Below are 15,297 nucleotides of genomic sequence, written 5' to 3'. Positions count from 1 at the left end.
ATTACCATTCACATTTCATCAGCCGGCTTCAATGGACACAAACCACAGAGTGACATTACGCTTTTGTCTGTTACCAGTGACCCGAGGCACGATCATACAAATGATCTCTAAACTGTTATTTGATTCAAGTTTCAGCAGTTTGGACTAATGACCTCCGTTATTCCCACACAAGTGTGAACATGTAGTGGTCTCTGTTTTCTCCTCTATTTCAGTGTCCTTGAGGACAAAAGTTGCTCTGGAGCATGTCAGAGTTCAGGTTGGGTAACCACAAGCCAGCCATGAAATCTGACACCCTATCATTTTTTGAGACAGACACAGACAGATGAGGTGGGTTTACACCCTCACCCATGGCTCGCCTCTAAGATTACTTTTCTATTCATACAATATTCACCATAAACCCAACCTGTGTGTGGAAACCACTGGGAAACCGGTTTTGATACCATGAAGTGGTGCGTCATGAGTACTGAAAAGGCAGAAAGTCACGTCATCATTAGTCACCTGGCCCATTCAAATAACTAAATGAAGGTAGCCTACATAATTAAGGTCTCAAGGCCTGCTTTCCTACATTAAGTGTAGGATCTAAGTACAGTATGCTTGAGGCTTTCATTGACACTGAGGTCACCTTGTCTCACCTCTAAATGTTGTGTCACCTTGTTGCAGGCCTTGTGGATTTTCTTTCAATATTTGCCTTGTTCGACTTGTTCACCATGTTTGACTTGTTCCACAGATAGCTGGTTTCACACTTATTCAAATTACCTCAAAAACCCATTTCCCATCTTTTCAAAATCAAATAACGTCTGTAAGTTAAGTATTGTTCAGAATTTCAATTATATGTCGACCTATGTTAAAGGAAACATCTACTTTAACGTTAATCTTGATTGATTTCTGGCAGTGGCAATTGCAGGTGTATTTTTGGATCACCTGTGGGCCATAGGCTCGATCATCAATGTGTTGCCTCATTCGTCGATAGAAAGTGACGTGATAGATATTTATTAAAGGAGAACATTGGTTGATTTAAACATGCAGCGTCATTGCTCAAGCTACCCTTGACTTGCCAGTACCGAAGACGCGAACACATTTGGTCCAACCATTACAGGGCTCTGTGAACCGGAGAGTCAGCATTGACAGCTGACAGCATGGGGTCAGAGCTTTACACTGTGTTTTAAGATTTTTAACATGCTCCACATCTCACCCAAAAAGTTATGCAACATCAGCAGACATCTTACAACACAGCACTGTAGCATGTATGACTCAAAATGAATTTAAAAAAATAGTTAAAACAGTGTGTTTGTGCAAGTAGCCACATACCAGTTTGAAAATGCTGGAATACATTTCTGTCTGCAAAATTCAAGTTTCCATCTCTGCCAGTGAGGGAGTAAGCACACGCTTGACGGATTGACTAGTTCGGTCTAGCTACCGGAAGACACGGATATTAACAAACCGGTATGTAGCTTCTTGCACAAACACACTGCTTTAACTACTTTTTTATTCATTTTTAGTCATACACGCTACAGTGCTGTGTTGTAACCAAACCTGTGTTGGTTGGACCAAATGTGTTTGCGTCTTCGGTACTGGCAAGTCAAGGGTAGCTTGAGCAATGAAGCTGCTTTTTCTTTAGTCTTTTGGCTTTATTGACAGGACAGTTGAAGATATGACAGGAAACAGGTTGAGAGAGAGGGATCCAGGCCAGAAATCGAACCTGGGTCTGCTGCAGTGAGGACAAAGCCTCTGTACATGGGTGGCCTGCTCTACCCACTGAGCTAAACAGCGCCCCTGTGGTGTGTATTCCTGTCTGGATTCTCTGTCATTTAAGAGCCATATTCTTTCACCAGCACTTTTAAAATGCTTGCTTGTACTCTTTTAAAACAATATATTTGACTGGGATTTCTGATGATTATTTGTGTCGCTGCTTTGTAAGAATGAAAGTGAAGTAAAAGGGGGGAAAAAAGCAAGCCTTTTAACATCCACGCAGCATTGTGTAACTTTTTCCCTTACAGCAACAGGTTCACAAAATCATGTTGATGGTTCAGTGTCTTGTAACAAGGTGAATAGTGTCTCTCTGTATCAGCCACTCCCCCCCATCACTTGTTTCTCATTATGTAACTTAAGTGAGAAGGTCGGATCACAGCATTACATACACGTTTACTTAATGTTTCAGTTGACAACACATAACAATTTTATGACATCACAAGTTTGAAGTTAGCACCTACGTTACATCTGACAAGTTGTTAAAGACCTGGGATTTAGATTGGAGCGTTGCACTCAGATACTGACTGAAACTGATCCGGATGTGCATTTTGAAGTGAGCACACATGAGACCTCAGCCGACCGAGCCAGCTAACTTCGGGTTTAGAGCCTGGATAACTTGAATGGAGATTAATTAATGTAATCATGCAGCTCTTTTAGACTTTGCAAATGTTACTGGCCTGAATGGCTCCAGTTATGACACTGAAATTAGTCATTTGACGGCTGTATGCTGTATCCAGAAAGTATCCACTGTTTAGAGAGGCTGTAGCTCAGGAGGTAGAGCGGGTCGTCTAGTTATCGGAAGGTCGCTGTTTTCGAATCCCCGGCTCTCCCAGCTGCACGTTGAAGTGTCCTTGAGCAAGATGCTGAACCCCAAAATTGCTCCTGATGAGCAGCTGGCACCTTGTACGGTAGCCTCTGCCATCAGGATGTGAATGAGTGAATATGATAAATGTTTGTAAGTTGCTTTGGACATCAGCATCTGCTAAATGCCCTAGATGTAAATGTTTACAGTAGCTTCTTTCACAATGTTGGCTTCTGGGTAACGCGTGTTTTTAGGGGCTGCAGTGCGTCACGTGATGATGTCATTAATAAATGAATTTGTAAACTAATCAATTAATGCCTATATTGATTGTACAATGGGTAAAAATGCTTTATATCTATTTCCACGTACTCAAAACCTTCAAATGTCTATAAAATTGCCCACTCCGGGTCCGAGGTTTTGCGCGACTCCACTTCCGTGTTTTTTGACGAGCCGCTGTTGGATCCAGTCCTGCGATTTCTTCCCGCTCAAAGCCGATCTTGCTGCAGGGAGGAGCGACCGGAGTGCAGTTGAGCTGAGCTGAGAGCATCACAACCCGCATTCAAGGAAACGGGCACACACAGCACTTTTCTTCTCTCTTTTTTTGGGTTGGGGGTGACTTTCCGAGATTCATTGTCGTCTTTTAACACGAAGAAACAGACATAGTCGATGTGGAGAGTTATGGACGCCGCCTGTCTTTGAGGGTAGCTGGGGATCTCTGCCCAGTCAAGGGAGACCCCCCCGATTGTTTCCTGCGCCAAGAACTGTAAAGACATGGTCATCACACCGCATCTGTGGTAAGGTAAGACGCTTTTCTCCCTCTCTCTCTCTCTTTCTCTCTCCTCAATGCCAGTCGTGCTTATCCAGAGGAGACTACCGTGTCATAACAATGCTGTGTCGGATGAAACCCCCTCCGCCGCGGTGCTGCATTCAGGGACCCCAGCATCTCATCCTTTTTGTATTTGCATCCAGAGTGAATCACCGAGGAGGACCAGTCAGACATTTCCACCTAGCCTCCACTGACTTTAGCTAGCGTGCTGCTCGTCTTACACAGGGATGAGATTGACCCGTGTATCAAAACAAGCTCGTCCCAGCATCCTCGGGTGCTTCATCATGCATTGGCAACCCCCCCAAAACATGGATGCTGTAGTGGAGTAAATAACACAGCCCGGGCAGACAACTCTGTCTCTGACTTTGACGATGGAAACGTAATGCGTCACTGACATTTTCACCTTTTTTTTCCAACTGGGCTTCGCGGCTTCTCCCGCCGTCCCATCAGACAGCACCGTCCTCACACGCTCGACTGTGATCGATTCACATGATCCGGAACTCATAATCGCTCATTTTCCAGCGTTGTTACGCTTTCAGGGTTCAAGATGACAACTAATTGAAAGTTAGCCAACTTCTGTCACTTACTGGATTGCCCCCACAGTATCACTCTGCCCCTTTTTTTCCCAACTGAAGGTCAGCCAGTGACTTTGCAGTTGTTATTTTTAAAAAACAACACATAAATTAAAGAAGAGCAGAGGGGACTGGGAAGCTTGATGCCTTAGTGGTTTGTCCCTGGCATGCTTTATTGAATGGCTGCTGCTTTGATCAGCAGGGATGATTGATTTTCTGATATATTTCTTGGCCCGGACTGAGGAGCCCTCCTGCTGAAGGTGTCCCTGTCCCATTTAAGATGAATCCTGTGCACAGCTTATGTGCCTCATCCTTCTGATAAAGGGAGAAAACAGAGGCCTGTCTGATGCTCAGGGTTCAGGTTGTCCTTTTATATTTTCTTTTTTTTGCCACGTGACAGTAAGGAATATTAAGCAGATAATTAGTCTTTCTGACTCATTTAATTAGCTGACACATTCAAGCACAAAGTCCTTTACAAATTAAAGCAGTTGCCAGACTAATCTGTGGTTTTAAGGCCTGTGACTCATGGATAGCTGTCCCTTTTGGTTTGCTTAAATTGCTTTTCCCTTATAATCACCATTCACTTGTTTATATTCTGTTATTATCGGCAGATTAATCAATTAGTTGTTTCACCATGGGGAAAACTGTCAGTGTCTCCGTGAGCCCAAGATGAAGTCCTTAATTGTCTTGTTTTGTCTCCATCTCAAAAGACATTCAGTTAACTGGCATAGAGGAGTGAAGAAACCAGAAAATACTCACATTCATTTGGACTTTTTTCAGATTAAGACAGATTAATTTCATAATCGACAGCTAATCACAATCATCTTTTAAAATGTATAGATACCAGTATCAACATGATACTTTTTAATGATAATGACACATTTTTAGTTCCATTGTTGTTGTTATACCTTAAAGCGACATTATGTAGAAATTAGCATTTTGTGCAATTTGCATTTGTGCCATAAATACAGATCCCAGGTCTGTAACAACTTGTCAGATGTAATGTAGGAGTTAACTGCAAACATAATGATCATTACATTATAACGATGAATGTGTTGAAGTAAACATGTTTGCAATGCTGTGATCCGACCCTGTCACTGAAGTTACATAGTGCAGAAACAAGTGATGGGGGGAGAGTGACCATTCACCCTATTACAAGACACTGTACCATCAAAATGATTTTGAAGATGTCATTTTAAGGTAAATAAGTTACATAATGATGCTTTGATTAGCTGGATATAAACAGGTTTTCTTCTTAAACCTTTTTACCACTTAAAGTGAAACATCTAAAAAAAATCCACCAGTGATTCCTTGATGGAGAAACTGCAGAAGGACTTGTCTAAAAAAGATGGCCACAGGATCTGAACAAGAATTCGGTGCCAACTTTCAGCCCATCTGTGTTCCCAATATGGGCACAAGTCATTGAGTACTCCAAAAGTATTTCAGTGTGATACCCAGCTCTACCTAGATGATGTAATGTGTGCAGCCAGCGCAGGATAAACTGGCTGTGTCCAGTTAGTTAAAAAAAAAAAAAAGAAGGAAAAAGACAGACCTATTTCAAAGGGATGCTGCTCACTGCCTCCACATGTCACACAAGATCTACGTCCATTAAGGCTGCTATTGTACACCCAGGTAAACGGTCAAAACACTGACGCACTGATCGATATGCATTATTAGCCAGTTGTAAATTCAGACAATAGTTGTCCTTGAAGACCCTGTAATATAACCCTGGGACACAAGTCTGCTTTTGTTGGTCCGCTTTAATTATGCAACAGAGAGGGGAGAACAGCAAACTTGGTTCACTGTAGAGTGCTGGTCGATAATGTGATATTGTGGGTGGCTTGGATGTGGTGACAACACAAACATGAACGTCTTCCCACCCCTATTAAGGCTCAGTTGCTATCATGCTTTATCGTATTACATGTTAGTGATGAGTGAGGCCATTAACGTTTATGTGGCTTTAATGTGCTCTAACAGCAGCGAACATCGAAACAGAGAGTAGAAAGTGAGCTCTGGCTGCTCCTTTCTTATTATTTTCACTGGTTTGTTTTGGCTTTGGGTCTTGCAGTGCTGCTTGACATATTGGGTGTCTAAAATTCAAGTTTATTTTCTTCATCCCTCTGAGATCTCACAGAGCAGGGCACACAGATAGTGGGATTACTGCGGTCCTCTGAACCTCCCTCCAGACAGCTCTGCCTGCTACTTCCTGGCTTGACCCACGTCAGGACAGATGATAGTCACTGCTTTACTCGTGATACTGTATTGATCCCTGCAGGAGAAATTTGACTTTTCACTCGCCAGCACCCCTTAAGGTCACAGCGCACATTTGGCAGCAGAAAAGCCCCGGAGTCCGTCAGAAATTAGCATCTTGTTCAAAGACATTTCAGTAGTGCAGATACAGACGGTGTAACTGCAGGTGACTGAACCCCGAAGCTCGAGGTTGTCACTGTACTGACCTGCTCAGACTTAACGAAGGCCCTTAAAACTTCAAGGTTAGAAGGAATCATGAAGAAACTGCCTAATATTATTCATATGATCACAGGCATCAAAGCTCTGCTCGCAGCAATATATATTGAACTGGACTATAACATCCCGTTGGTCGACACAAATGTTAAACCAGGGCTCCACCCTGGTTACACTCATTGCACTGCTGTTTAGGTGCACCAGCACATAATTAAGGGGCGGCCAATAGTACATTGTAATTCAGTCTTAACAATTTATGTAAATGATTGTAAACAGGAATGCATTTGTTTAAATGCGACTTTATACATGGCAGAAAATATCAGGTGCAGCGGTGCAACCGCTTAAAATGCTTAGTCACACTTGACAGATCTTTGGGTTCATGTGCCACTAAAACTTTAATCCACTTTTCTATCACATCGTATTGATATACAACCCTTCCTCAACAGTCCTGATTTTAATAATACACATTATCAATGCTACAAAGCTTTTTGTTTCCTCTGTTAATGCTCTATAACAGTGGAAAACTTGGGCATTTTATCACTTTTTACTAGTTGACTAATCAATTGATTATTTGATTTCATTTGATTTGAATAATCTTTCACTTAAAACTGGATAACTGTTGAACTGAACACCTAGGTTATTAAAAACATAAATAAATAAGTCTGGATCAGTGAACACTAAACTCAAATAAATATATAGATTGATGGTGTAAGTACCAGATGGAGGCTGACCTGTCAGTTCTGCCGATACCAGTAGTTTGTAAAATATAATTATTAATCAGCCAAACCTGTTAATTTACTATCATATATGACAGAAAAAGCATCAGATCCTCACATTTTAGTGAGTGAGGCCAGCAAGGACTAAGCATTTTTCTTTTACTTGGAAAATGTCTGAAACAGTTAATGGATGATAGTTAGTTTGGTTAGTTGTAGTTAGTTGCAGTTGCAGCTCTAATCCACACCTCAGTGACTGTGAATACATGACCTTCGGGGATATGAACCACTCACCAAAAAAGTAATGGAAAAGGAGATGACTAGTCTGTGTAATACAGTGCAGACAGAAAATATGTGGGGTGCTCTTAGAAAATGGGAAAAAGAATATATCAGATATCAAAGGTAATCCAGGCACACCAAATATAAGAAAGAATCAAAGGAGGAAGGAATTATTACAAAGCCTTTTTTAGTCATGGCTAAATGATTAAAAGGCCGAGCATTACATAAAGCCAACACGTTTTGACCACTAGGTCTTCATCGGGGGTTGAGAGCTCTGATGAAGACCTAGTGGTTGAAACGTGTTGGCTTTTGAAGAGGAAAAAAAGGATTTTTAATGCCACTGATGCAAATGTTTTTTTCCCTTCATGTCTTCGGTTTAATGACATATATACACTAGGTATTTGTTGCAAATGCTGCTACAGCAGACTGCAGAAACGTCACTAATAAAGCCTTGTCTCCTGTTTATGCCCATTCATTACAGTTGTTTATGCAGCTTGTTTTAGTTAACTGCCTCCAGAGTCTCAGTTAATGAACCTTCTACAAATACGAGGCCATGTGTCGTTACATTTAGCAAGAAATTCATTCCAGGGTATAAAATCATTTGATGGCACTGGTTGAGGTTAAATGATTTTCTCCCAAGAACATCTCTCTGACAGTTTTCATCATTACCTCTGATTTGGGAAAAAACCCCTTTCCCCCAAATACTGCTGCTTTTCTGGAGCGTAAAATGAGATTGACAGAATTTATTCTGTGTGTGAGATTTAGCTGAGAATGCAGTTCTGGGTGAATGAGAGCGAGGGGAAGGGGAAGTGAAAGATTTTTCTTGCTGATTTAGAAATTTGATGAACTTGGAGCCATGCAACTGTGAGGAAATTACTCTTTGTAGTGTGAATTGGCACAAACAAGGACGATGCATGTTTTTAAATGAATGTACAGTGTGTTGTCTTAAACCATCCCTTTGTTCATCCTTTATTCTATCACCACATCCCAAAATATATGTAGCCGTGTATTGCTGTCAACTTTTGTATAGATTGAACTGGACCATGTGAAGGATTTAGTGGCATCTAGGGGTGTCGTTGCAGATGGAAACCAACTGAACACCCCACATCTCACCGTCCACTACCGTGGCGAATAACATAAAAGGCCGTCTCGAGAGCCAGTGTTTGGTTTGTATGTTCTGGGGTACCGTAGAAATATGACAGTGCAATATGTAAGACAACGAATGCAAAAAAATCTTTAATTTCTGGTGATTGTGCCCTAATGAAAACACAATTCTGAATTCTAAGTCTAATTTCTGCCAATAAATCCTCCTGATGCCCCCCCAAAACAGATATTAGCCATGCAGACCATCACCATGTAAGTTACACATCCTGTGTTTGCTACATACGTTTAGGATGTTCTGCAATACCTCTCATCCATTTCAAAGTATTACACTTCCCTAAACGTTGCAACCAATATCTTAATACCAATGGGTTGGTAAGACAAGACACTTAGCCTCATTGTAAGAGTGAATGTGGCCAAGTCGTTAAAGTTTAGTGCCATCATTTTACAACTAGAGGCATTACAAGAATGTGGACAGAAGGGTCCTTTCCCCCACACTGTTACATACTACTGCCATTGTGGCTTTATGTCACTGAAAGCTCCTCTTTGTCTCCTAGTATCTTGAAATGTCCCAAACACATCCGATAAGCTGAGCCTCATATTTTTGAACTAGGCCTTTAGAGAAGGAATTTGAACATAACAGGCATCAAAAGAACAGATCACATTATATTACCTCATTTGATAGAATCAATTTGCTATCAATGTTTCAGATGTATCATTGTTTATCTACTGTTTTAATAGTCTGTTATCTTGACTGGAATTGGAGTACTCAGATTTCCAGTGTACAGTGTACCCAAAAATCCCTGTTGTGTCCTTTTCAGCCTTTATTGACTCACCTTAGTGGTTTGCTTGCAGTGTATGAAAAGCATTTACATCAGAACAGACTCACCCATCAGTAAACGGTACAATCAGTTACAAAAGATGTCAAGCATAGCAGTAAAAACAATAAGGGATAGCAATACATAAAAGCAAATGGAAACAGGTGAAGCCATTCAATGATACGCTTTTTTAAAGCCACTTCTACGTTCATCCCAGTGAAGTGTTGCCTCTTGTTTAAAGCACATTTCATTTCATAGTAATATGATAGAATCACAGACTTTACTGCACTGATAATCGTATGCCCTCCACAGTTTACCACACATTTACCACCAACAGTCACACATTTGTGGAGTCAGTAGTGTTTGTTTTGCCATAGTTCTTAAGGTCTCGACCAGGTGTTGAAGAAGTGTCATTGCACTATCCACATGGCAGCGGCTGCCTTGTCCTCCTGCTTAAAGGACCATAATGATGGTGACTGGATTTAGAAGATTAAGCTCATGACTAATCAGGTTCTGATCGGGCGTTCCCCAACATGCTCACTGGCTTTGTATAGAACAATACTGATCTAAACGGGAGTCACATGGACAAGTTGTCACTTTCATTTTCTTGTCCACTGAATGTTTACTATTGATGGCTGTGCTTAGCACTAGGGATGTTAATGATTAATCAATTAATTGCTGTATGTCTGTCAAATATATCAAAAAATAACCAACAATGACGTATAAAAGACGTTCAATACAAACTGATACTATTACATTTTCACACGCCTGTTAGAGCCTCAGTATGGGTTAGATTTTGTTGGGACGGGTTGTTGAAAAGCGACAGATGGTGACTCTGCTATTAAAATGAAGTTATTACTACGTGTTATCTAGTTCATTATTCAAGTAACATGTTGTTAAGTTTATCTGTTCTTTAATGTAGCCTGGTATGATTTCAAATCAAACACCCATCATGTTTGTGATTAAAACTGTTTTGTAATGGAAAAAAGTCCATCCTCTTTCATATATTACTAATGATCAACTGACAATTGATTGTTAAAGCAGCAGCTTATCAGTTAAAGAAACTGCTAAAAATCTACATGCCAACTTTGCACTGCTGGTTTTACTACAAAAGTGCTGCATTACTCACTTCAATTAGCCTTTGCCTGAAGAGGCAAACAAAATGTAATCAGTAATTTAGTTAGTTCATCAACAGAAAATGTATTGGCAATATTATTATTGTGTTGTGGCATGTTAGTTTAGCAAAACAAGTGTCTTGATGAAGTCACCGTTGTACTCTAGGGTGAGCATTTTGTGGTTTTATCCTATAATGATAAACTTTATTTGCATAGCTCTTTTCAAAAAACAAAGGTTTTAAAATGGTTACAAAGTGCCTTTTAGGTCAGATAAAAACAGTACACATGGCCAGTACAGAAATAAGAAAGCATGAAATAGAACAAACAATCAAGATAAAAGCAAACCCCCTAACCCACAAATAAAAATGATAAAAATCCAATATACAATAAAAGCATGTTAAATAAATGCAATACAAGATGGATGGAAGTCAGATCAACAGCAGATTTATAATTTAAAAAAAAGTCTTATAAAAGTAAGCTTTGAGGCAAACTTTAAAAGACGCAACTCACTTTGCAAGCCTAAGCATCCCTTTGGATATCTGTCTGACGGACAGGGATATCCAAAGCTGTGGAGCTTCAATGGAAAATGCCTGAGTTTAATCACTACCAAAAATCATTGTTAGTTGCAATGCTACACTAAATGATCTTGTGTGTTTTTATCATGCTTTATGTGCTTACTACGTCCTTAATCTATAGTTAATCCTCCCGAAAGGACTCCAAGTTTACCAACTAGACAGAACAGTGTATCAAAACAGTCAAGTTTACATTCAAAGTACTCCCACCCTTCTTTTCCTTTATTAGGTCAAGGAGAGTGGATCTATTAAATAGGCTAAGTGGAATACACTACCTGAATGGACTTAGCGCCTTGTCTTACAGTAGCTTAGATCTCAGTTGGCCTAAAACAGGGCAGGGATGATGACGTTGTTAAAGGATCTGAATTATAGATTACGGTGTGTGAGTGCACTGCACAGTTGCATGTGAGAGTGTCTACTGCTGAAGTGTGCAGAGCTGCTCAGTGGAGGGAGTTTCCCTGTCACATGGGAGAGCACATCCTGTAGCTCTAACCACAGGGTGCTCCAGGGTCGCATGCAATGAACATGAAGACTCTCTGGCAAAAAACATATGTATCACTGCCTCTTGATAATCCTGCAATGCAACACAGTTTTCTTTATCGGTACTCTAGATTTAATATTTGGCTTCACCTAGTCACCAAAATAATGATATAAAATAAAACAAAATGTCAAAACATTATGTAGCTTCATTCAGCTTGTCCGCCGTGATCTAGAAGCCCAGAGATCCCAAATTGGTTTTAAAAGCTTTTATCAACATTTACACCGACCTCATATTGGTAGTGTGCTAGCGCTGTTAGCTTAGCTGCTACAGTGAAAATTTCTGCTTTAACGGGGGCGTAAATAACGTCTTTTCATATCAATGTTGGGTCTCAGGGATTCAGGTGACTTGGGTTACTCCAGATAAGATGTAACGCTGTTTTGTTGTGAAGCTCCAGAATTGTTTTGTTTACTACAAAACTGACCTTCCATTGGCAGAGCGATGACATAATGACTGAATTTTCATTTTTGGGTTAATTTATCCTTTTAGGTCATCAAGTTGCAACTTGTTTTCAGATAAACATCACAAAATATAAACAAACTTAATTTACTATCACAAAAAACTAACAACACAAAAACCTTTCAGAAGCTGTAACCAGGGTAACTTTCTTTTTTCTTTTTTCTTTTCTTTTCTTTCTTTTTTTTTTTTTTTTTTTTTTAGCATTTTTGCCTAAAAAGAAATCCATTATTAGAACAGTTAATTTATTAAATACTTTTTTATTGTTGAAAACACAGATGGAGATCAATTGTTCTGTAGTTAGCATGTTTGAAAAAAAAAAAATGGCATACTCCTTTAAATTAATAATGACAGGATAAAAGACAAACAACCCCCACCTTCCCTGGAAATCCCTTGTATTTGGATTGGTTCTTAGCATTAGTATTGAACTGAAAATTAATGTAAAAGTCTGAAAATTCACTTGAATGTAAGGTAGGATGTAAAAATGAAATTAGGTCCAGATGAAAGCAAAGGAAAGAAGCCATCACATTTTAGTTGAAGTAAGTCATCTATAAAGGCTCCCCAGATCTTCCTTACGTAGAGGATCTTCTCTGGAATGCAGATCAGTATCGATCCAGTGTCTTTGTGTGGAAGGGAGGTCAGATATTTTTTTACTAAAATGCATTTTCTGTCAGTCATCAAATCAATTAATCAACCAATTCTAAGTGCTATATCGTATGCAACTGGATTTGTTTCAATCCAGTTCCCTACGATGTTGCATTTAGAATTACCATGACCTGGATGACTAAGGACCTTCAATCAACAAGCAACCAATTATTACAGATTTTATCCTCTTATTTTACTTGTTTCAAATCCTCCCTCACTAAATGGTAGTTTTTTGAGTTCATCAGACTGTTTAAATGCCTTGTCTTGTGAATGTTATTCCCCAAATTCACAATATCAACATGGAGATAGGTTATCAAAAATATTGTGGTGTTTATCCTTGGAAGCGTCCAATAACATCCTCAGTATCCCGGTTTCTGAATTGAGCATGGTTTGTTTTATCTGTTTGTTTTCTACCATCTCACGATCGATGTATGTTTTATCAGTGCTGAGACCTCCTGAGAGCTTAGACAATTACACAGCACCACTGCAGGCAGTATTATTGGAGTCAGCACGGAGCAGCACAGTACCATCCCTAATGATGAAAACAAGAACTCCCTGTTGCTATCTGGCCATAAGGTTAACAAGATATTTTGAATCTAGTATATTTACTCAAGATGTGGCCCTGCCTGCCAACGGTAACCAAGCGTTCATAGTTTAAACCAGAAGTCGTTGTTTTTAGATTGTTGTAACTGGTTTGTGCCCATGCCGTGGCCGAGCTACTCTCCTACATTGATTTGGTATCCTTATCTAATTGCCATCATTATCACGGTGGTAATTAGATGTTTAAGGATTTATGTTGCACCGTCCTTAGGGGTGATCTCAGCCTCCTGCAGTGGAGGCAGTGACTGCAGTCAAATTGACAGGCAGATCTGTCACATTTCCTGGTTGTAAACAGACTTCAGCGCCTGTAGAAAGATCAGGGGGTTGCAACCAACAATTTGTGTCGAATTAACATATATTTATCGTATTTTTATTGACAATAAGCGAGCGGATTATAATGTAATGTAACTTGCTGTTTCTCTAGGTTGCCTGTGTTAAAGTTGTTTAACGCTGCTGAATTTGGAATTTCTTTGTGAAGGACTCAGGTCAGACTTTCAGCAACAGTCCAGGGATGGGACTGTAAGTGTTCTTGAGTGCCTTGTCTCTATGCCTCTCTCTGCTCCACTAACAGAGAGCAATAGCAGCTACCGTAGTTGAGGAATGGAGTCCGCTAGCATAAACTAATGACCAGCTTGCTGCACAACACAGTAGTTCCACAGAGCACCTTTACGATATTGTGTAATTGGCTTATCACTGCGCCATGACAAGGATGCAATGTTGCTATTTAACTTAAACAAGCATGTTGTTAAAGGCTCAATTCAATGCAGGTTAGTGCTGAAACAATTAGTCGATTGCTCAATTTGTCCATCGAAAATATGATAATGTTTCAGGTTCTGGCTCTCAATTGTGATGACTTGCTGCACTAGTCTAATAGCAGGCATAATGAAAGGCTTGTTCAGTAATGCAAATGTAATGAGAAGAATCTTAAAATCCCACACTTCAGAGAACGTCTCAGGGCGTCTCTACTGAGCATCTGTGAGTTAGATTAACATACTGAAATTGATGGAGCTCCGCATAGTTCAGTCGCACGTCCCTTCAAGGAATAAACCAGACGAAGAAGTGTTGTTGGATTTTACATTCTTGTGGGTCTGTGTCTGGCATAAGCAGCACTGCGACAGAATGAGGAAAGTGAGGTAGATGCGATGGAGTAACTTCCTGGCCTTTGTGTTTTTTTTTTTTCAGATGAACCGCAAGCTGTGAACGTGTGTCAGAGGATGCTGCTGATCCGCGGGGCCCAGTGCTGAGGGAGGTCCACGGAGCCAACTGGTGCCCAACATGTCTCACCACCACCAATACCAGCGTGGCCCCCACGGCCGCACCATGAGCTCTGAGGAGAGGAGTGGCACCCCAGTCAACAAGACCACCTCCACACCGGTTCACAAGAGCGCCTCTTCCTCTTCCTCTTCCCAGCGCGACAGCCGGCAGGTAATTGCCAGGCCACAGGGGAATCCATCTAGAAATAGTTGCCAGGGAGAGCGGCACTTTGAATGAATGTGGCTTGAGCAGGCAATATAGAGAGGAGTGAATATTATTTTGAGTTGCTGCAGTCTTCTGTCAGTACCATCCTCAAGTGAGACAGAAAAACAAAGAAGATAGAAGGAAAGTGGGCCTGCCAGGAAACATGAAATCATGAAATATTAATTCAGCAGTCTCAGTGTGTGGGACAAAAACATTCAAACTTATCATGTGATGACCTCTGTGTTTTTGTAAAATCAGCTGTCATCAACCAGCATCAGCATTTGATGTACAACAAACAGTGCCGGTTTCCTCCAAACAGCATGCACATGCTTTATGTTTGCAGTTAGTGTATTCCTTGTGGTGTTGACCTCGAATTTGCTGCCTAAATCTGGGCAGGCGCTGTACATTTTATTGACCTTGTTCATTTTGTTTTTTACAGTTTTTAATCTGCCTTTCAGTACTGCCAAGATGTGTGACCTCTGTGTTCACACTTAACGTAAACAGTGGCAAATCCAATACGGTCTTTTCAAACAAGATGATTGCATCCTCGAAAATGATGACAAAACCAGAAGGCAATAGCAATACTTCAT

General features: G+C 40.4%; 1 protein-coding gene across 6 annotated transcripts in view; it reads left to right on the top strand.

The window, feature by feature from the left end:
* The first annotated feature begins 2,159 nt into the window (after positions 1-2,159).
* The window catches only part of osbpl6 (oxysterol binding protein-like 6), a 47,830-nt gene continuing 34,692 nt past the window's right edge, over positions 2,160-15,297 (top strand). Inside the window, exons 1-2 of one of the 6 annotated variants that reach the window (XM_037109816.1) lie at positions 2,160-3,350; positions 14,432-14,674. In XM_037109816.1, the coding sequence (XP_036965711.1) occupies positions 14,525-14,674 (150 nt within the window). In that variant the 5' untranslated portion in view covers positions 2,160-3,350; positions 14,432-14,524. The remainder of the gene's footprint in view (positions 3,351-14,431; positions 14,675-15,297) is intronic. The other 5 variants (XM_037109818.1, XM_037109813.1, XM_037109812.1 and 2 more) reach the window with 5 other exon arrangements.

This window comes from Acanthopagrus latus, chromosome 9 (genome assembly GCF_904848185.1).
Source record: "Acanthopagrus latus isolate v.2019 chromosome 9, fAcaLat1.1, whole genome shotgun sequence".
Taxonomy (NCBI): domain Eukaryota; kingdom Metazoa; phylum Chordata; class Actinopteri; order Spariformes; family Sparidae; genus Acanthopagrus; species Acanthopagrus latus.
This window is presented reverse-complemented; position numbering and strand designations above follow the sequence as displayed.